The 24,830-nt window shown below is 34.4% G+C and overlaps 1 protein-coding gene across 15 annotated transcripts in view; it reads right to left on the reverse strand.

Annotated features, from left to right (window-relative positions):
* SSBP2 (single stranded DNA binding protein 2) overlaps nt 1-24,830 on the reverse strand; it is a 257,653-nt gene that overhangs the window by 160,679 nt on the left and 72,144 nt on the right. For all 15 annotated transcript variants that reach the window (XM_036280742.1, XM_036280741.1, XM_036280737.1 and 12 more), the window contains 2 exons: nt 22,056-22,117; nt 12,354-12,438 (listed from right to left, as the gene is read on the reverse strand). In XM_036280742.1, coding sequence (XP_036136635.1) covers nt 12,354-12,438; nt 22,056-22,117 — 147 coding nt within the window. The remainder of the gene's footprint in view (nt 1-12,353; nt 12,439-22,055; nt 22,118-24,830) is intronic.

A 24,830-nucleotide genomic window follows, 5' to 3' on the forward strand; every position in this document is an offset into this window, starting at 1 on the left:
CATTAAGGCCAGCCTAGACTCAAAGGAAAAGAAATGGAGTCTGTCCCCTGATGGGAGAGTGGCAAGGTCACACCGCAGGAAAGCCGGTGGATACATTGTTGTCACCATCTTTGAAAAATTAAAAGCCATAGTGGATATGAAAAGATTGTCAGGCTCAAGAGGCTTCAACTAATGACATCTCTACTGAAGTGATAATAATACAAACAATAAAAACAATACTAAAACCATTTCTCAAAAAATTAAAAACTAGAAAAATATGACTATTTGTTATTGGGTTCACCTTTTATGATAATAAAAACTGAGCCCTTACTGTCTTTTTATTCGTTAAATTTTATAAATATAGTTTTATGGTCTCTATTACATTATACTATCATTTGGGGAAAAAATATAATGAGCATATACATAAGGGTCTGAATTCCTTCTGAAGAACTGATGGTTACCAAACAATTTACACAAACAAAATTTGAAACTGGTAATGAAAATATGTGTATGCCAACATTCAAAATAATTTACCACATTGCACAGGAAGGAAAAAAATGTTATATTAAACTCCATGCTATTGACATTGCAAAAAGCATAACAGATGAGCAGACTACTTCAAAAATATAATTTATTACTATTGTCTAAGTCCAGAGAAGACTGCATATCTACCACAACCATAATTCATCAACAAGATGTCCCTTACCTTAAAACCCAGAATTATTTTATGTAGCATTAAAAAGAGAGGGAAATGCTTCCAAGTAATTAGACCATAACATGAAACTTTCTATTACTTGATTAAAAGATGTATACCAACTTCAGAAATGTTTAAAAATTCATGCATTTTTAAGAAATGCTTCCTAGAATGTATGAAATATTGTGCTCATTGACTTAACAGGAAGGATACTATTATATAAAATCTTCAGCATTTCTTCAACTGGTCAAGAGTATAAATGTTGTGATGTCTCTACTTGTTTTTGCACAGTGTGTTTATAGAGCAAAAAAATCCAAGATTTTTCTTAGTAAACCACTTAACTAATAACCTAAGGAAAATTCTTAAATTTTACTACTGTTTAATAGAATTTAATATTGGGAAAGGAGGCTGAAAGTTGATTCAGAGAGAATCTGGGAAAATAATCTGAGCAGGCAAATCCCTCAGAGAGCGCACCAATCATTTTTACTCTGGAAATGAGCACCTCTCAGAAAAGACAGAGGGAATCAGTGGATGATCCAACTAGATGACCAACTTGGACATAGGCAAATATCAGAACTGGCTAGGAGCAACTGAAGGGACTTCAGTAGCAAATGGCAGGGAAAGGCTCCTTCAGGAAACCTGCCTCCGAGGCCTCACTGGCACTGAAAACAAAGCCCAAACATTCATCAAGAGCACAACAGCCTAGTTGCCCTCAAAGGTAGAATTAGCGTAAAAGCCCCAGCAAGAGAACAGGCTGATAGAGAACTGAGCGGTAAAAGGTAGCTGAGGAACAAGAGGAGAACCCCTGCAAGTTGGCTAGGAAAGTGCCCTCTTATTCATTTTGCCCTCCCAGAGAGTGAGAGGTCTCTAAGGAGACCACCCAGTTCCAAGGACTAGCAGGGGTGCCAGCTCAATTCCATCTTAATCTGAACTTGAAGAAGTTTGAGCTCTCATCCGATTAAGACAGGAGCTAGGAGAGAATGATTCCCAAATAGGAGACTTATAATGCTCCACCCACTCCAGTCTCTCCAAAACCCTGCAAATAAATACATATGAAAATAAACAAATAATCAGGACTGTGGACATGGAGATAAAACCAGTTAAATTACATATATTTAAAACATAAAATTTTGTTGAGATTCCCAATTCTCTGCAAACTTCCGAGTGTTTGTTTTATTGCACCTCGTGTCTCTGTAGTGAATGAAATTAAATTCCTCAACATAAAGAAAATAGTGGGCCCTACGGGAGGAAATAGTGACTAAGGAAAATGGAAAGAAAAGATCAAAGGTTATATTCATTGTCTGGAAAAGGCAAGAAGAATATATAGGTAGGTGGCCAGTGACGGCAGAGGTACACAGATTTAATGTACAGCAAGCTCCTGGTGTTCTTTCACAAAAATATTCTAGATTAAAGCAAAAAGGAAGGATGTTAATCTGGTGTATGTAGCTAAGTGTTGATGAGATTTGCATATGGTAAATATCCCTATAATTTCTAATATACATTAAATTAAGCTCTGTACTACTGTGAACAATACAGATGTCATTTTGTGATGGCTAAAGATTTTCCATTTCCTTTATGTATCTGGGTCCTGTCAGTATTACATTTTATAATATGACTTCAGCTCTGAAGTATTTTCCCTTTTATCTATCTTAGAGCTGATAAAGGAAGGATAATGATGAGGAAGAGGGATAAGATAAGGTGACAAGTAGGACAATGTAATTATCAAAGGAAAGCAAGAAGAAGGAATATTGAGTGGGTCACTAAAAGTAGTCAAGGTTCCCATGCAGAGGGCACTTTGTTTAGAAACAGCCTGCCTGCTGCACGTACTTTCTTCCATCAAATATTAATTGAGTATCAATTAAGTACAAGCCATCGGACTACCAAATTGAACATGATCTCTTTTTACAGTCTTTACACATCTTACTTCTTTAAGGTTTGAGAAGTTTCAAGTGCTCATTATTTCACAGGCAATTCAATGCATGCTTGCTAAAACAAAACTGCAATGGAGAAAGAACGCTAATATATTCAGATTCCCCTATCTATTAATCTAAGTTTCAAAAACTTCTGGAAGAAGCCATGGATCATTTAAGTCCATTTAGTTTTCATCCTAAATTTGAATCTACTCCCCCATCCCATATAACACATGACTGATTTCTAAAATGAAATTGTGGCCAATAAAAATCATTCAGGCATTGACATAGTTTGAGTCTCAAGACTTGCTTCAAAAACCATAAACAGCTTTAGAATATCTTAAGAACTCAAGATAGTACATTAACACCAAACACATTTTATTAGTTGCCCTAGGATGTCTAGTTCAAGTTGGAAGCATCCTGAAGTAGTGAACAGATGTAGTAAATTTACTGGGTTAGAGAACACAAGTGCCATGTTATCTAAGTCAGTCTAGCTGGTGTGATAAGTATTTACCTCTCACTGTGTAGTATTTTTCCCATCTTAATCCTGGCCCCTTCCTTCCCAGCACTCCTAAATGTGAGTGTTTTCTCCAAATGTGTATCCCTAGGCCTCGATTCTTATTTTACCCTGATTCCAGCATTAATTTAACCAACCTGGACAGCTGAAACTGTCCAAATTGCAGATTTCTGCTATGGTATCACAAGTCTCAGTTCATCAGTTATGTTAACTACAAATTATTCGAAATGATTCTCTCTTCCTAAATCCCTACACCTAGACAATCTCCTCTTTTTTCTTCTTCTTCATTTTCATTCCTATTGTCAATTTCATTTGCTACCACCCTAAATCAAGCTTTTTAGCTGATACCAAGACTGGCAAGAAAGCCTCCTCACAGTCTCTGCCTTTAGTCATTTCCCTTCTTCAGTACCTTTTATACAGTGCCCTCAGATCAATCATCCTAATACATAATTTTTAATATGCTCGAAAAATGACTCTTGAAGACAGAATAAAAATTTCATCCAGAGTAGTCTAAAAAGTACTGAATGAAAATTTGGAAAACCTGAGTTTTCCTGATTTTTTTTTTTAATCATCACCTGAGGATATTTTTTCTATTTATCTTTAGATAGAGTGGGAGGGAAGAAGGGAGAGAGGGGCAGAGAGAGGAAGAGAAAGAGACACACTGACGTGAGAGAGACACATAGGTTGGTTGCTTCCCACATGACCCCCAACCAGGGTGGGGGATGAACCACTACCGAGGTATGTGTCCTTGACTGGAATCGAACCCACAACTCACTGGTCCGTGGGCTGACGTTCTAACTACTGAGCCAAATCAGCCAGGGCTCACTTGATTTTTAAACAACAGCATATTCTTTATTTCTCTGGGTATCTAGTAAAATAACTAAATGGTTTTAAAACTTTCTTATTTAAAGTTTTGGACTGGTATAGATTCTGATGCTGTAAATATACAAAACAAATATTTTTAAGAAAACAGTTGCTTATTTTAGAGTTTTACCAAGCACCCCTGAAAGAGAGCTCTGAACCCTGAGGGAGTAGAGGGGAGACAGGTGCAGAAACAGCTGTTGTAATGGTGTTGCAACATGATGAAGACTTGAACTAAGGCATCTGCAGTGGGATTAGAGAGGAGAAGACATGTAAGAAATGGAACTAACTGGTTTTGATGACCACTTGGAGATAAAGGAGAACAATATAGGGGACAAAGAGAAGATTCATTTATGGCATGAGTAACTAGCTTAAATGAAGATCCTTTTTAAATAAAGGGAGAAAATAGAAAGAATTAGGAAAGGGTAATTTTAAATTAGTCTGTCCAAACTAAAATAATTTGGTTTATTTATATTGCTGAGTTATGAGAGTTCTTTATATATTCTAGATACAAGTCCTTTATCAGCTACATGGTTTGCAAATATGTTCTCCCATTCCATGAGTGCTCTTACTTTCATATATTTATTTATTTTTCTTTTCCATCATCATTTTCCCCCATATCCTCTTCCACCTCCACCCATTCCCCTCCCCTCATAATAAAATGCAATCATTTTAAATGAAGATGTATAATATATAAAAAGTAAACAAAGTGACTATAGAAGTATGACGACAAATCTAAGGTATTTAGATATTTTTCCTTTAAAAATCTTCAGAATGACTTATTTTATGACTTTTACATTTATGAATTTCATTCCTAAGTTAGAAATGCATGCTTTTTCTTTTTAAGGGTATCATAGCTCTGTTGTCTTTTAAATACTATAATGTTATGGACAAGTAACATAACCATAGGCCGAGCAACATCAACATCGAAAATAAAAAGAATAAAAGTCTTTCCATATTCATCTTTTCACATTCGTCAGAAATTAGATTTTAATAAAAATGAGTACATTACTGGGGGCAAAAGGGCTTATGGTGACATTTTTCTAAAATACATATTTTGAAACAATATATTTTTCACAATGAAACAAACTATTAAAGTCATCCCTATTTTGTGTCTTTATTTCTTTCCCTATCAGTCTCTCCATTCACTTTTTACAATTTTACAATGTCTATATAATGCTGTAAATTATGCTAAAGATTTTTAAGTAAAGCAGAAATCTTTCACAATACTTTATACTTTCCTTGATGGTCTTCCTTTATTCATGTTGGCTGTCGAATGACTGAGATAACATATTGCCCTACAGAAAATCTTGGGATCAATAGACGTAGGGAAAAACAGCAGATACAGTTATTAGCAGTTCTTAGGTGCCACCCAGAAGAAACTCTAGTAAACCAATGACATGGTGGGAGTAGAGACACACATACACCACAGAATCCAGTGGTGAATATACTTCTTCAAACCAACACTGCTAGCCCCCAAACAAAACAAAACAAAATAGAAAACTTACCTTATGCTAGAAAGAATATAGGGAAGCTTATACGGTTTATATGTGTCAAAGGAAACTAAGCTGTATCTTATAGGAAATGAAAACAAGAGTAGTAATAATATGGCAGATAAGAATAAGGTAAAAAGAAATGAATCTCGTGGACCTGTTGATGTGAACAACAGCCTACATATTGACTGATAAACATTAACGTATACCTACAACAGTTTATCATCTTAATGAATTTTAAAGTAACTTGACTTGTTTCTAGCCTATTAAGAGCTCTAGTTTACATGGATTGTTTAGGAGAATTACGGCCCAATTTGACACCACTCATTCATTTAAGCATTTATTAATACCACAATATGCTAAAATCTAAATACACATCAAAAGTTATGTGTACTTTCTCCATGTCTATTTTTTAGCAATATAATACTACACTATCTCTCTCTACATGTGTTCTACTGTTTGATATTTCAAACATCTTGAGAAAGGTCTGTTTTGCTAGATGGTAAGCCCATGAGGATAGGGACTATATGTAGTTGCTCACTGCTACATTCCCTAGTGCCATGCCTACCAAGGTATAAAGCCTCTGCCACCTGCTTTGACTAGCTTGTTATGTTTTATGAGTTGCTGTCTCATCTTACTTTGCTTTGAAATACAAAGTGAGTAAGAGTAGCATTAAATGACCTTTTCATAACTACATATTCCATTATATTAAGATAAGAAATGACAAATACTTATTAGATAATACTTTATTTAATCATTCACTTATGTAAACACCAAACATGACTGAAACATCTCATGTCAGGCACCATGCCGGGCACTGGGAATGAAAAAGACAAAGAAGACAAAGCCTATTATTCCCTAAGGAAGCTCACAAATTACTAAAGAAAACATCTCATTACAAACATCTGATACACAGGGATATTAAGGAGGGACACAAGGGATGTTACAGGGTCACAGCAAAGAATGCACCTAACTCTCTGCAATAGTATCTATAGAAGTACTTTCCTAAATAATATCTGATTATCTGTAAAAAAATCTTCTTGAGGTGTGAATAAAGGCATTCTTCTCCTATTATTTTATTTACATATTATCACATGTTTATATATCATTTTTTCCTTTTAAGTGTGTCCTTTTATTTATTTTAAAAATTATCTTTATTGTTCAGAGTATTACAGATCTCCCCCCCTTCCTCCCCCATTGACCCCTTCTCCCCTGCTCCTGCCCCCCACCCAGGCCTCACTGCACTATCCTCTGTGTCCATTAGTTATGCATGTATGCATATAAATTTGTTGGTTAATCTGTTAACCAAAGAGATTATACATCATTTATTAAAAGTATCCCATCACTACTAACCTATAACACAATCCTTTCTAAATGTTATAAACATTCTCTTTGGCAAGAATAAAAAAAAAAAGGCCACATGTTACAACAATTATGATTCAAGTCTATCACATTACTTGAATATTTCAAAGATATGAAACATTTCCAATTTCCCAGACTACTGCATTCTGTTAATATTTATTGACCATCTATTATTTGACAGACACCAGAGAAGAACAAATCTAATTCTCTGCTCTCAAAGAACTCATTGTAATAAGGTGATTTCATTACCCTTACACTATAACAATAATATATTTTGGCTCTATCTTTGTTTTAGGACCATTAGGGAATCTTCCATTCATACCAGAGAACTAAAATTATAATCACTGTACATGTTTTTCATTAAAAATTTGGTAGTATATATTGATACTTTTCTTAAATATTTTTGAAATGAATGAAATAAAAAATAAATTGTTAAATAAAGCAACTCTATGTTAAGCTGTAGCAGAAAAAAAATCTAGTAAACATAAATTAACTCCACATAAAAGCAATGCCTAAATTTTGGAGTGAAATAAAAATATGCTAATGGGCCCTGGCTGGTTTGGCTCAGCGGTTAGAGCGTCAGCCTGCGGTCCTGAGAGACCCGGGTTCGGTTCCCGCTAAGGGCATGTACCTCGGTTGCAATTTGTCCCCGGCTCTGGTCAGTCGTGCGGGTGGCAGCCACTCGATGTGTTTCTTTCACGTCGATGTTTCTCTCTCTCTCTCTGTTCCTCTCTCCCCCTCCCACTCTACATGAACAAACAAACAAAAAAATATGCTAATGGGAAGAAAATCAAAGCCAGTCCAATAAAATTTATAAGTTAATAGCTATTATTTTTAATCACTTGAAATGATGGTTTACTTTTTAATGATAATATTATAATAGATAATAATTTTATAGCTCAGATAAACTTGGGTTACACTCAGGATAAAAATAATAAGGCCACCCTGGCCAGTTTGGCTCAGCGGTTAGAGCATCAGCCCATGGATGAAAGAGTCTCAGGTTCGGTTCCGGCCAAAGGCACATGCCTCTACTGTGGTTTATCCCCAGCCCTGGTCAGGGTCGTGCAGGAGACAGCCAATCAATGTGTCTCTCTCATATCAATGTTTTTCTCTCCCTCCCTCCCCGTCTATCTGAAGATAAATGGAGAAATATCCTTGGGTGAGGATTAAAATGAAATGAATGAATGAATGAATGAATGAATGAATGATAAGGGCCAAGCTAGATATCTCCCAGCCTTGTGGCAAAATAACTGTTCTGTAGTAAAGTCTCTATCTATAGTAAAGTCTCTATATTTTCTTATAAGATAAATTCCTAACTATTAAATCTTCTGCCAACATTTCTGATTTTACTCCCCTCTGGAAAATCAGCAGGTAGACATATTTTATAGTATCTGTAGTAACAAAGAAGAAATAAACACAGATTTGTATGGAGATCATCCCTAGATTTTCTCTTATCATTTTTCCAGGATGAACCAAAAGGATGCCTGGAAACACATTAGAAACTACTGTTCATAATTTTTTTCTATAGTTAATCATCTTACCTGTGTTTTAAAATCTCATTATTTTAAAATTAAAAAGAACACAAATATAGAAAACCACACAAAATAAAGTTATGGCATTATGAAATTTTATAAAACAGACACTTGGTTATTGAAAGTAGCCACCATGGCGGTAGGGAAAGCAGAACTCTGTCAACCCTCTCAGAAATCCTGTCTTCCCGTGAGCCAGGCCCAATCACAACTCTTTCCACCTCCCATAAGCAACTATTATCCTGATTTGTAATCATTTCCTTCTGTGTTTTTTAGCTTTGTCATCCAAAAGTGTATCCTTACACAGTTAACTATTGATTTCTACATGCACTATTATTTTACCTTTAGCACTGCATACAGTTGATCACTTATATTTTAAAATATAAGTGCAAGAAGATCAAAGTTTTACTCATCATAAATGTTTTCTCTTTTCTCATAATTAATGACAGGATAACTTTTCAAGAAAAAAGATATTAATACTGCATCTGTAACTATTTGGCAAAAAAATAATAATAATAAAATGACAAGAATTCATTCTAAAGAAGCAATGCTCAGAAAAACTGAAAAAAAAAAAATTAAACCAAAAGCCAAAAATGTTTCTAGGATAATAATTTCAAAATAAAGGTTATTAGAGTTATAGAATGGCTCAAAATTATATCTATTCAATTTATAGATACAGATCTCTTTTAATACGTGCACATAAAAAAAAAAAAAGTCTTTCATGAGAAATGCTAAATGCTTAGGAATATTAACATAGTTATATGAAAACATATGACCACCACAAATTTTATTTTATTTTACTCAGTATTTTATTTTCTAATTTTAGAAGAGAGATTGGAATTCAATGAAAGGTAAAATTTAATCTGCTTTAAGGTAACTTTCTTGAATATAACATTAATATTAACTATAAATATTCCGAAAACAGAAATACTGTATATGTAGACAAAAATCATACGTAATCTCAATAGCAAAAGATAATACCTTTAACATTTGAGCCTATTTTTTAATTAAAATAATTACTCATTATTTACCTCATTATACCTCCACTATTTCTTTTAAAAAAAGTAGTTTATCTTTCATTATCCATTCAATCTTATAGATAAACAAAGACTATAAAATAACAAGACTATTTAAACATACCAGAATTTATATATGCAAGTATTTTTTTACTTAAAGATATGGCTAATGAAAAAAATATTTTTCAGTAGGCTTCCTTGAGAACTACCTTGAAATTCAGTTGGTATACATATTAATTACTATTACAGAAATGGTTAATAGACCCTAATACAGGAATATAACATTCTATAATTTTACCAAAATTTTATTGTGTACCTATTTTCCATTTTCTTTCCAGGGTCTTCACATTTATGTGTCTACACATTAAACATATTATATTGAAATTTTCAGAAATTGTCTATTAAGAATTCAGAAATTCAACTCATGAAAATTACCATACAAATGTGCTATGGAAGACAAATGTATTTCTAAATATTCAATTGTGAAAAAAAATTATGCAAGTCAAACTCAATCCTTCCACAAATCTCTGTTTTAAAAAACTTTTATGGAGATACATTACAATGGAAAATAAATTAGCTTAAAGGTATAAAAAAATGCTATCTAAGAATAAGTTAAATTTCCTAAAATTAATGTTTAAGATAAAATTATGAAATATTGGATAAAGCATGTGTGAATGTTCATAATGAATTAAAGAACAAAATACTGACCTTTTTTTCTTAAAATATTATTTTTAAATATGCTTTTATTGATTTTTTTTTTTTTTTTTTTTGAGAGAGAGAGGAAGGGAACGACATAGAAACATCGATGTGAGGAACATCATTTGGTAGCCTCCTGCACGCCCCCTATTGGGGATTGAGTCTGCAACCCGGGCATGGACCCTGATTGGTAATTGAACCAGGACCTCTCAGCCCATAGGACCATGCTCAATCCACTGGGCCACAGTGGCCAGGCCTGACCTTTTTTAAAACTACATTTTCTTAGGACCAAATTACATGATAAGAGATTGTTATTATTTAAAATATATTCTAATTTCACTCCTATTTCTGGTCAATGCTCATTTCAAAAACCTTGAAATATTAAAGTGGGTTTCTAAAGCTAATAAGTTGTGAATACTCTCTGAAATATTGGAAGTGCCGTATGAATACAAAATGATTATGATAATGATAACGATAATAGCAATGACAAAAAAATGGTTATGATTTATCTAATGCTTCTAAGAAAGAGATGATAAATTAATCCTGTATTCCCTATAAGATTTCCATGGTGAACAGCAGGGTGCATCTTTCCATACAATGGAATATGAAAGAGTACTGATATAGTTAACTTCTTAAAACGTAGATCCACCAATATTATATGTCCTTTAGCGTAGAACACTGGTGGTCAGGGAATGGCGTGGGTGATTTTTTTTTTCTCTTCTACTTTAAAAAATCCAGTCTGCAACTAAAAAATAAAATAAAAAATGCCATCTAGTTGTCAAAACTGATGGATATTTTAAAAAACTTTTCCCACGACTGGCAGGTCAAATCTAGGCATGTCTTTCCTGATGTAAGAGAGATGAGACCAAGTATCCTGCTCTAGCCAGGTTCCTTATACTCCTCATGGTTCACTCTCTGCTTTACTTTCTGCCATCAGCCAGGGGTGAAAAGGGGAAATGAAATTGTTCAGATGGGGAAATGAAATTGTTCAGATAAATACTGTGTCCTGGGCCCTGCCTTATCTGCCTTTCTCAACTTTTTCTTTATATGCAGTAGCATGTTTCATTCTTGTCCGGGAGAGCTATGGTGTAGTACATGGCAAGCTTTAGGAGTACAATCCATGTCATAAAGTTATGACATCACAAGCAGTTTCACTTAAATTTGTTTAGTAAACATTTCAAGTATTGCACAGTCCCTGCCAGATGCCAAAGATTTTCACTTCTCTTCTTTGTGCTACTTTTGGGGTTATAATTGTTCTGGCAATTGCTACTCTTCAGTCTAAGGCTGAAGTACTTCCTTTGGAAGAACATGGTCTTTTTCCCTTTTGAACCCTGGTTCTGGTTTTCAAGGCTGTTTAAAAACAAACTGATACTTCCCTTCACCAACTTAACAAGTATCCCCCTGGTTAAGTTTTAGGCACTTACTATTTCCTCAGGCTGCAGCTCCAACTCCACTTCCTCCAAACCAAGGACCCTGGATCTCCTCAGTCCCTAAGACATCTGTCCTCCTTTTACAGTCAGTTCTACACAGTGTTCTCTCAGTCCCTTCACAATGCCATCTCCTCATTCTTAAATGCAAGTTTTTCCTCAAGACGATCTTTCTTGTTTCCTCGCCTTTTTTTTTTTAAACAATTTTTCTCCCTGATACCAACTCTCTAAAATTGTATCGGAGTTCTTCTAAAAATGTTTTTAATATACATCACCTAGCCCAGGACAGTCCACTGCCCTTCTTCAAGAATTTTTTTCATTTTTGTACAGAATCTTTTGCTCTCTTATCTTGTATTTCCTTTAATTCACAATAAAGTTTACTTGTGGGACTGAATTCAGTGACGGGGATATTTAGCCTTATGACTGCAAATATTCTTAATTTCAGGTGCTTAAGGAACTTCAAAGCTCTTAAGATATGTAACCAAAATTAGCAAAAAGAGAAGAATATATATATTTGAAATCTTATGTACAATATTATTTACATAATTCTTGTGATGACTCTTCATAAATAATTACTACTTAATTCTTATAAATCTAAAATATCACAAATCAGTCATGCTTAAAGATAAGAAATACCAGAAATACCCTTAATAGCTTGGAATTAAAACTACTCTTGCCCCAAGCTTCCTCAACAAGACCCAAACACCCATTTGTAATTTACTTGTAAAGTTATGAACCTATTTTTCAAGAAAAAAAAGAACAATTTCTTAAGCACCAAAGGAAAAGAATAGACGGCCCAATGCATTTTTCAAGAGCAGTGGTTAAAAAGAAAATGGACACTGTATCAGTAAAGGGACAGATTAACTTACATAATCATGGAAGGCTTTTGCTTCACTTGAATGTTCACATGTTTCCCGTCTTTCTGGAGCTGCACAGTAGAGATCCCAAAATACACTAAAAAAGTAATTATGGTAACATTAAGAAAATCATGCCAAATGAGAGATAACAATTCTAAAAATAGAAGACCTTTATTTATATATATCTATATATATAGATATATATATATATAGTGTGTTTTCGTCAAGACAAATACTTCTTTGAAACACTTCAATTCAGGCAAGATTCTTCATTCAGTAACAGGGGATAATCTAGCCATTGTTCACAAATGCTAATATGATTTTTCTAAAAGGCTAAACTAATTTTTAAAAAATTTAAAACCATTATTTTTGTGTTTACATAACAAACATGATTGAAATAATTATAGTCATTTTCACAACTTTCCCATGAAAAATTATAACAGTAAAAAATATTGTAATTTAATCATTAAAGAATAAAGTGGTTCATTGACTTTTTTCAAGATAATTTTGTTGTCCAACTCACAGGCTTATACCCTAACTATTAAATCACATTGGTCAAACAAATATGTTTTCTTAAATTTGCTCTTATTTTCCCTTGCAATTACCAAAATAGGTTAGTAATTTTGAAAATTAAAAAATCCATGCTGTTTTTTCCACTCCTATTCAAGAATAATGAAAAAAAGTAAGATGAAACTGGTTGGGAAAAAATAATTATACTACTTAAAAGACATATGGCTCTGGTCATCCTCCCATCTATAAAATTAACTATCAGCATGAGCAAGGATTCAAAACTCAAGAAAGCAAATGTCTGAAAGTACTACTGCTGATAAGCCAGCCCTACTAATTACTAGTTCAAGATGCTTAAACAGATTGGAAACACAATTTCCTCCTCTATAAAATGGGGTGGTTTAGAAAATTAAGTTATACAACAAGCACCATGTCTGACTCATAGTAAGCATATTATTAATAATATCATCAACACTGTAACAGGCTTGCATAAAATCTTAAAATGCACACATATTGTTCAGGCAGAGAACTATGCTGAGCGGGGAAACTAACAATGTAAAACTTGGTCAATTAAACTTGGTCTCTTTGTTTTGACCCTTGAAGTCTCATTTAGTCTGGGTCTCATTCTCCTCAGCTGGGATAACACATTCCACAGGCCTTATAACACAGTTAATTAATAAGATTGCCTTCAAAAGTGAAAAATATGAAAGATTGAGTATTAACGTATATTGCCTTTAAAATGTGTTCAATAAGCAAGAAACACAAAGAAAATAATAAAGACCAAAATAATTTAAGTAGATTCCAATTCTTTTTAGGAGAGATAAAGCAGTTAAAAATTGTACGTGGCCTCCCCATTCCCCTTTTAGGATTAAAAGTATAAGAATTGTAGACATACAAGGATAGTTTTCCACTTGAATCAGGTGTGTTATAAATTACAATATCTGACAATTATTTCTACTTTCATGTTCTATTTTTTTTTTAATCCTCACTCAATGATATTTTTTCATTTTTCTTCAGTTAGAATGGGAGGGAGAGAGGGAAGGACAGAGAAACATAGATGTGAGAGGGACCCATCGATTGGTTGCCTCCTGCACGACCCCAACCAGGTCCCGAGATCGAACCACAACCGAGGTACGTGCCCTTGGCCGGAATCGAGCCAGTGACTCATTGGTCTGAGGGCCAATATTCTAACTACTGAGCCAAACCAGCCAGGGCTCATATTCTAAAGGAACTTCAAAGCTCTTAAAACCAATATTTTATAATGGTAGTCTTTATAAAAGCATATTTAATTTAAACATACAATATTATTTGCAATATTATGACAAACAACTATTTCTCTTGTTTCCTAATTTCTTAGCAAATACCGTAAGATTTGTCTTAAAAATTATTCCAGTATTACTGAGTAATCAATGGGAAAGCAAAGGACAAAAGTGACATGTCAGTCTGGTGAAGATTAAGTGTAATTGTCACAGTCCCCTCCCTACCTTTTTCCTTTCTCTGATTTATTGAAACAAATCAAACTTATATAGCTAGAACACAGTACCTCTAGAATAATTTACTTAGGCAAAGTGTTAACATGGGGAGTTTATTCATTAAATGTCTCCTCTACTGTTTGGTTGTTTTAATAGTCTAGCCCAAGTTGTTTGTGTTCATTGAAATTTTATTCAAAATGAAAATTTGACTTAAATTCTTGAAATAAAGTTAAACTTGTTAAGCAAAAAATAAACATATAAATTAAAAGGTTGTCTTACATAGTTGACTGGAAGAAAAAAAAATTTTTTATTGGAGTATGTCCTAAATGTTATTAAGTAAATATCATGAATAATGATGTATACATATAATTAAATTAAATATTTATCTTTGAATAATAACATGGATCTACTTCTATTTTTAAGTTTCCTCATTATGGACTTAATGGGCGGTCAAAAGTTTACAAGATCAAGATGAGGGATAATAAGCACCGGCTGGGTAGCGCAGCTGGTTAGAGCGTCATCCTAATATGCCAGGTTGCAGGTTCGATTCCCAGTCAGGGCACATACAAGAATCAACCAATGAATGCACAAATAAGTGGAACAACAAAAATTAATTTCTCTCTCTCTCTCTAAAAATCAATCAATAAATAAAAAAAGATGAGGGATAATAAAACAAGTTACTAAAAAAGGATAACTTTATATATAACATTTCTACCTTTGAATAAAGGTAAATAATATATCCTTTTAAAGACATTTACCCAAGGGAGAAATACATAGTTTTACAATAACAGTTACAGATATTAATACTCTATTATTATTAATGCACAGAAGTACCATTCAGAAGATAAACAAGGAAATAGAGGGTGTAAACAGCACAATAAATCAACTAAATCTAATAGATATATACAGAACACTCTACCCAACCACAGTGGCACTCAGATTCTTCTCAAGTGCACATGGGACATTTTCTAGGATAGACCATATGTTAGGGCACAACTTAATTATCAATAGATTTACAAAGATAGGTATCATACAAAGTATCTTCTTCAAACACATAGGATGAAATTAGAAATCAGTAACAAGAAAAACTAAAAAAGGCACACTGCCAATGGATCAAAGAAGCCATCTCAGGGAAATCAAAAAAAGAAATATGTAGACATGAAACAAAAGCACAACTCACCAAAACTTACAGGATACAGCGAAAGCAGAGCTAAGAGGGAAATTTAAAGCTATAAATACTTACATTTAAAAACAGGATGATCCTAAATCAACAATGTAACTTTGAAACTTAAGGAACTAAAAAATAACAAATTAAAACCAAAGCTAGCAGAAATAAATAATAAAGATTAGAGCAGCGATAAATAAAATAGAGAATAGAAAAACAATAGAAAAAAAACTTCTTAAAAACAAAAGTTGGTTCTTTGAAAAGATCAATAAACTTGACAAACCTTTAGCTAAATGGGCTAAGAAAAAAATATTAAAATTACTAAAGACTCCACAAAAATATTGTTAGAACTAATAAATGAACTCAGTAAACTTGCAAAATACAAAAATCAATATACAAAAATTTGTTTAGTTTTTATACACTAACAACAAATCATTATAAGAGAAATTAAGAAACAGAACTGATCAATAAGAATAACATATCTAGGAATAAACCATGGAGGTAAAGGGCTACACACTGAAAACTGTAAGACATTGACGAAAGAAATCGAAGAAGACACAAACAGAAAGATACTCTATGCCATGGATTAGAGGAATTAATGTTGTTAAAATGTTCATACTACCCAAAGCCATCTACAGATTCAATGCAATCCCTATCAAAATTCTAATGACATTTTTCACAGAAAACAACAACTCTAAAATGTGTATGGAACTACAAAAGACCTGAAGAGTCAAAGCAATCTTGAGAAAGAAGAATAAAGCTAAGCATCACACTTCCTGATTTCAAATGATGTTACAAAGCTAGAGTAATCAATAGACACTGAATTCTTTTCACTACAACCTGAGATGTTGGTGGCTAAGAAGCTTTTCAATTCCTCTAATCCCTACATCTATTAAGCTTGAAACCAAAATATTATCCTTGAAATGTGGTGAATTCACCATCATGAATAATGCTTTAGATTTACAGTCTCTGTGTTCTTAAGCAGAAACAAGTGGAAACATTTGTATTTTACAAATGAAAAAGATAGAGAAGCAAACTGGAAACTATTGAAATCTTTGTTTTTGTATCATTTATTATTAAAAATTTCCCCACATATATCAGAGGGAAACAGAGGATTCCCATGTTGTTGAGAATTCTCATCCAAGAACTTATTTTAGTTTTATTCTGAGGATCAAGTGAAATGACTTAGCTAGTATCTCTAGGGAACAAAGAAAGCAAAATGGTTGTCAGAGAAGTCTACAAGGGAGAATAAACATACCAGATGTGTCCCATAAGATGGAATACTAACATAATTATATAACCTTTATGCCACTGGCCAGATTCAGGACTATTGGAAAATAAAAATTAAAACAAGAAAAATCTTTGGGGAAAACATTTTTTTCTGAGAAGCAAGCCATGTTATTATAAATTCAAGTCTTAATAACTAAAGAAATTATTTCTCTTTGACCCGAAATTATATTAACGATGAATGAAGAAAAGCATTCATTCCTAAGACTAAGGAGGGTTTTACATGATATGTCCATGTACTTGCTCATCACCTTAGAACTTCCACGTACATGTCTTATTCCTTAGCATTACTTAATACTTTTTAAATGCAAGCATTAAATTCTGTCCCACTATCATAAAGTTCTCACAATACTCTTGGGTTAGTAATAAATTCATATTTCAAGGTATCAAAATAGCTTACATGAATAAGTATGTGCTAGATTCAAGCATCATATACTAAGCATTACATATTTAACATTTAATACTCCTATTATTATTCCCATTTTATAGATGAGGGAACTGAGGCTTAGGAAGGCTAAATAACTTTCCTAATGGTCATAGTTAGTGGCAGAGCTGGGCTTAAACTTTTTAATTCTTACATTATTTTGCCTCTCATGTGAGTACAGTATTTAGAGTTCTTATTTCGAGATACCTTATACTGATAATGGGCAGGTTCCTATAGCTCTGGCAGTATGAGCAGCATCGGGTGTCATACGAATGTGGTAGATACCTGTACTAGATAAGGCAGCAAGCACTCTGTTATCCTACCTTTGACCCCTGCACTCCAAGTCATTTCCCGAGTGCCCTATGGCAATCACCCCTTCATGCTATCAGCAGCTGCCAGTGATCCATGGATGCCCCAATATAGACTAGATATCAAAGAAACAACTCTTTTAAGCCCCATTTATATCTACTGTCTGGAATTAGCCACTCATGATGCTCAAAATGGAACTGTAATTAATTTCTTATTAATAGTGGGCCACTAAATTCCATTTTGTGTTTAAGAAATAATATCTGTTGCAGAGACAAACACTGGTTACAATTTAGAAAACTTCAATTCTAATTCTAAATCTGATCCTGAGAAAATACTTGTGTTCCTCAGTTTTTTTATGTAAAAACAGAGAAATATCTGTTATGTATTTTACAGGTATTTGTATAGAACAAAGAGATGGCATATGCACAAGTACTTTTATAGATAGTACTTTTATAAAAAGTACTTTTTATAGAAAAAATGTTTTCTTATTAACTGAGTAAAATCTGCCTCAATTTCCTCTTTAATCCTTTGCATCAGTGGAAGATTCTCCCCAGCACATTTTCCTCTGTATTCCACATTTCTTTCCTACTTTCCCAGACACATTTTGCTGTTTCTCTATAGACTGACCACTTTTGTTCTTTGCTTTCTCTCTTGCAAGCACTTTTCATTCCCTTCTCACGATGATTATAATCCTTCTATCCTACTTGTCACCTACATTGTCTTATATTGCTGCTTAGTTTAATTTAATTCAAATAAACAGTTAACTAGCGACACCTATTACAGGTAAAATACACAATATGAGTAAGAACCAGTCTGCCAATTATAAATGTTAACCATTGTAGTGAGCCAGTTGACTAATTTCAATGTTGTTGGTTTTATATGGATATGTGGTTATTCTTAACTATTCCTGATGTCATTCATTAGGGTCTATAATCTTTAGAGTGCTAACATACTGCAAGATTTGACCTCCACAGCCAGGTGAAGGACAGGGAAATCTCATAATAATCTTAGTTATCAGTAGACACAGATAGTGTAGTGAAGGCGGGGGTGGGGGTGAGCATGGGAACAGGGAGGAGGATATCAATGGAGAAAAAAGGAGGGGCATCTGTAATACTTTCAACAATAAGGATAAATAAAATAATAATACAAATAAAATGAAAAAATTGAGATAAAAGGGATACCTTAGAATAGAAAAAAAATCTTAGTTATTAGTTTATCGTCTCTGCAATGTGATATATATTTAATTTCAGGCTGTGGATACATTGGCCCAATGTTATTTCAAAAGGTGTTTTATATGTATAATTAAATAAAAATAAAAAATAATTTAATCCATTAAAACTTTAAAAACAAAGTTTTTAAAAGTATATATTTGTAAATTACACAAATTGAAAAGGACATTAATTTTACAGGAAAGAAGTTTCCTGGCATTTCTCTTTCTGAAATTCATTGAAGAGTTGGAAACTTTTATTAACGTGTACAAACAAAAAGTAAGTTTTCTGAGGTGATTTGATCAAAGGAAAGGTAACGAACCTGGGAGGCATGAGAAATAGTACAGCAATGGGCATCACGCAAACTGAGGACAAAAGTATAGTGATAATGGAAATCACATCAGAAACAAGGACAACGGTTCCAGAAAGTGAAAACACACACTCTATCCCTTACTAAAGGCAGAAATTCCCCTCCTCCACTCCAGGGCTTTGCCTCTCCTCTCTCCTGTACTTTATTCCGTATTTGTGTGTATGGGTATTTCTCTTGATACATCTTCAACCTCTCCCACTCTTCCCACAGCAATCTATATACAAGCTCAAATCGATTCTATTTTAAAATCTAAAATGTTAGGCTCTGTCCTATTGTTAATCCTAAAACAACTACACATGCCACCACACATTTCAACTACTCTCAGTAACCTTGAACAAATGCATTAAGCAGCCTCCTACATTTCATGTTTACCATTCCACTGGAACTGTCCTCCCCAAGACCACCAAAGTTCACCCTACTTCCCAACTCTTTTTATTTACACTTACAGCAGAATTAACCTCTCCTTTGAGTGCCTTTTCTGGTTCCTATACATTTTACTCTCCTAATTACCCTCCTTCCTCTCCAGTTATTTTCCTTTGAGGATCTTCTCACACACCCACACTTAAATGTCGACTTTCCCCAGAGTTCCAACCCCAGGCCCTGCTCTCAGGTTTACAATGGGTGGTTTCAATATGGTCAGTGCTGATAACTCCCAAGCCATTATGGACCTGTCTCAGAGCAGCAGACCCAGATCTCTGACTTTATATAGGGCATCTCTATCTGAAGGTCTCACAGGAATCTCAAAATTTAGTCTGTTCAAGTTAAATCATGGTCTTTTCTCCAAAGCCTATTGCTCTCTCTCTATTTCTCATTCAGCAAGTGGCCTCACCATACAAACCTCAAATCTGAGGCCCTCCTCCTTCATCCCTAAATATTCCATTCAGTGTTCACTCTCTGGGATCCATCACCTAATCACCTTTTAACAGGACAATGACAAGTGCCTTGTAAACTAGATTCTGCCTCTGTTCTCAATCCTCTTTAATCCATCTCTGTGCTGATGCCAAGTGTGTATCTAAAAGTACAAATCTAATCATGTTATGTACCTTCTCTAAAATCTTTAAGCTTTATTCCAAAATCCTTGACGTACTCCTGGATTTCGTAATCTGGCCCCTGCCTTTGTCTCCAGATTGATATTCTATCACTTTATAGTACTGGTCCAAGCTACCTAGCATCCCTTTAAGACTTCATACTCACTATTCTTCCACCAAAGTATCCTTCCCTCACCCAATTTTCAGCTCAGCCCAGATTCACTTTCTCTATTCAGGCTTTTCTGATTCTCTCAAACTAACATGAGTATTTCTCCTATACTGCCCTTATAAGCCATACATATCTCAGTTATAATACTATTAACTGTATTTAAGAGTTTCACCTTCTGACAGCTAAGACCAAAAAAGCTAAAGTCTGAAAGAAACAAAAAACCAAAGGATTCAGTGAGTTATTATCAACCCTCTATAGTATGAAAATAGGCTAAATTCATGAGAAAGGGGAGCAAAAAGGAAATAGGTGCAAAAAAATAGAACTAATCCTATAATGGAAAACTGAAAATCCTTACTTTGTTAGCCCCCTAACCCAACAGGATAACTTCTAAAATGGTTTCTTATGCCACTTGTTGGAAATGGAACTTGTGGGAAATGTGCAAAAGGTAAGGGTGTCAACAGGTAAAGAGACTCAATGACATTCAACGAACAGTTAAGTATTTACAGTCTAGATCTAGGTATCATAAATACATACCATATGAAACAAAAAAAATTGACTTTTAGAATAAATATTACAAAATATTGGTCTTATACCCCAGGAAAGCAGCACAATGATAGTGCTTAAATGCAATGAACCGTTGTTCCAAATACAGGAACAACTCTGAACCAAAGGACTGCACCTGTTCCTGCCGTACATATGTGAGACAAACAAGGGAAACCCACAACCACAACTGACCAAGTGCGGTTCCACTCACCACAGAACTTCTAGTAAGGCATGTTTTCAGGAGAGAGATTAAAAAGATGATGGCATTTAATAACGTACCAAGGAAACCACGTGCAAAGCACTAGAAGAGAGCTTTAGTTTCTTCTTTTAAATAAGCTGCTGAGAGATGAGCATATAAGGAACTGACAGGAAATGCTTCTAATTGAAGAAATAAAAAAAATTTTTAAAGCCTAGCTGGTTCATGCAAATACCAGGACTACCAAGTGCTGCTGCAGGAAAGTCACATATCTAGGTATACAGGTGCACAATAAAATTTATTATAAGTTCCGATATCAACTGGGCCTTCAATACTGCCTGGTCATCTTTTTGTGTGTTCCTGGCCAGTTCTAGATCTCTGAGTCTATACAGAATAATAATAATAATAATAATAATAATAATATTTTTTTTTTCTTTACTATTCTTCACTCTCCTCAAAATTCACCGTCACCACAACCACCTTCAGTATCTTCAGGTTAAAATGAGGCCATGAGAGTGGAGCCCTCATGATGGAATTAGGACCCTTATTAAAAAAGATACCAGATAGCTAGCCAGCTGGCACCCACATGCCCCCCCCACCACCACCACGTCTACCAGCCAGAAAGAGAGTTCTCACCAGAAACAGACCATACTGGCAGCTGCCTGGTCTTGGATTTCCAGCCTCCAAGATGGTAAGAAAATAAATGTCAGTTGTTTAGGCCATCCAGTATATGGTATTTTACTATGGCAGCCCAAGTTGACTGATACAGAATCATACTTACGGTTGGAGATCCCACATACTGGTCCTAATTCCAGCTTGATTCAATAGTAACATCTTTAAGTTAAATTAACACTAATGCTGGTTTTGAGTTTGGTGTGTGTGTGTTTTTTTTTTTTTTTTAGTTGCTACCTTTCAGAAAATAGTTGGTAGTAAAATGAAAATGAATAGAAGAGAAGCATGAAATCACAAACAGCTCTAGTGCAGGCCTACTGAAATATGTCATCGATCTGGTAAAAATGAAATAAAAGATACTTACCACCACCAAGAATGTAAGAATCCTGGTGGTTCCCCCAATGTGATGTTTTTTTCCCATCTTATCTAAAATAAATAAAAGAGATATTAAATACGTTCCTAATAACATTTTCCCCACACCTATTACAAAGCAATATTTCCCATTTAAAAATATTAAGGTAATACATAAGATTTTAATTATTTTTATATTATTCTTTACTCAAGTTTTACAAGTACTCATTTTATGTATTGATTTGTTAACTGAATCGTCTATAAAGGAAAATGCCACTATTATTTTCCTGAATTTGCTTCCCACTGTGCCAGAATTCAGAAGACATTTCAGGATATTAAGGTACTTCAGCACCTTAAGGTACATCAAAATCAAAGTTATTACCAATATGAAAATCGGTTATCACCACTAACCCAGAAATTTGCAAGAGATTGGGCTTAATATGTACAGACTCCAAAGTACACCTTAAGGACCAAATTTCTGAATAAGTTCCTGATTTGAGGGGCTGAAAGTAAGAAGGCATATGTCTTACAAAAAAAAAGTTTACAAAAGATGCTATTACTTTCCAACTGTTTATATTTCAGATGAGTTGAAGTCCACTATAATAAAAATTAAAAACTAAGTCAATATCCCCCCAAATTAAAAGTTCTAAATACTCTTTACAAATTAAATTTAGAAATTGGAAAGCAGGGCAGTATTTATACATGGCCTTTCTAAGCACTGAACAGCAGTAAGCACAGAAGGGAACAATCTCTGCATTGAGAGAGATTACACTTTAATGGGAAGACAGACCATAAACAAAGAGCCCCGTCCCCCCAAAAGGAGATTGTACTTATATTGGAAGTGGAAGGTGACAAATGCTATGGAGGAAAACGATGCAGAGAAGGGAGGATAAAGAAAGCAGGAAAACAGTAAGAAGGGAGTTCTCATTTTAATAAAGTTGATCCAGCCTCAAACACAATCTTTACACATTTGCCTTAGCTTTTTAGTTTAATTAGCAAAAAATTATTTAACAACACCCCAATTAACAAAATATGCCCATAAGCCTTAACACTACTAGGAAGTAAACAACTGTAATTATACATTCAGAGCACCCTTTCTACCACCTACTATGGAAGATGGTAGGACTTCTTATCCCAAAAGGATTTTTTTTTAAGTTTTAGAATAGAAACTCAGAAAGTGGCCCTAAATGTAAAATAAATAAATAAATAACTCACTCACTCTAAGGAAGAGATGGAAAAACTTAAGAATAATTAAAAGCACTGAAACTGGCTGTGTTTTTTAGACTTCTTAAGAACACAAAATGTAAGCCAATGGTAATCTTGAAGTAGACAAATAATTTCTTCTAAAAAAAGAACAAAGAGAAATGTTCTAAAGATTAGAAAATTATACATGTGATAGCCATTTTTTAAAGACACTAAAAGGAGAAATTCTAGGAATTTATGAACTTGAATTTATAAAAACTAAATATAAATAATGAATCAGAAGATGTCATATGGCATCTAGACCCTTTAATTCTCCTAAGAAGTAACAAATAATTTTTAAATCTATGCTTTTATCTAATAATTCCACTGATCGATATTACATCTTCTTGGTTCATGAAAAAATAAGAAATAGTACTCAATGAGTCTTACGAGGAACACAACTCTGATGGACTACTAAAGATATAATCTAGTCAAAAACCTGTTACTCATCTTACTCTCAATTTGTCATCTAACCATTTTTGCACTAGTTGGTGTCTTCTTTTTTTTTTTTATCCTCACCTGAGGACATTTTTCCATTTTTTGTTCAGATAGAGTGGGAGGGAGGGAGAGAGAGAGAGAGAGAGAGAGAGAGAAACATCGACGTGAAAGGGACACATCAAGTGGCTGCCACCCACATGACCCAACCACAACCAGGGCCAGGGACAAACTACAACCGAGGTACGTGCCCTTAGCGGGAACCGAACCCAGGTCTCTCTGGACCACAGGCCGACGCTCTAACCACTGAGCCAAACTGGCCAGGGCGGTATTTTCTTGAACAGATATAGTAATGAACATCACGGGTGTGCCCCAGACACACTAATATTCCTAATCCCTCAAATCATCCTAATCACAGAAACAGCAATTTTTTTTTGAAAGTAGCATCTTTACATGTCATCCCAGTTCATCTCCACTTTACATACAATGACTGTTACAGCAGATAGTACTATTCTCAGTTATAAGGAGGATGTGAGGTGACTTAGGGAAGAGTTAAGTGGCACGGCTAGGTCTCGATGCCATAATGTGCTGGAGGCAGGATTAGACTCACAGTCGGAGCCCCACTACACATCTCTCTCCTGCATTTACACAATGTCCATGGCCAGTCATTAGCTATTTCTGGAGATAAAGTACTCTAAGAAAATACCTATATGGTTTATGCTTGATAAGGTCTTTTATCAGAGAAAATCTAAAGGGAACACATTTGTACTTTAAACAGTATTACATCTTGTTATTCCTCAGAGAAACTCAAAACACTTCACATATATCATCTTTTCATCCTCCTAATATTCTTTTTTTTGTTGTTGTTGTTCAGGTAGAGTGGGAGGGAGAGAGAGGAACAGAGAGAGAGAGAGAAACATCGATGTGAAAGGAACACATTGAGTGGCTGCCACCCGCACGACTGACCAGGACCGGGGACAAACTGCAACCGAAGTACGTGCCCTTAGCGGGAACCGAACCCGGGTCTCTCAGGACCGCAGGTCGACGCTCTAACCGCTGAGCCAAACCGGCCAGGGCCTCCTAATATTCTTTATTGTGTAGTGAGTAAAGT

This window comes from Molossus molossus, unplaced genomic scaffold, assembly GCF_014108415.1.
Source record: "Molossus molossus isolate mMolMol1 unplaced genomic scaffold, mMolMol1.p scaffold_m16_p_3, whole genome shotgun sequence".
NCBI lineage: Eukaryota > Metazoa > Chordata > Mammalia > Chiroptera > Molossidae > Molossus > Molossus molossus.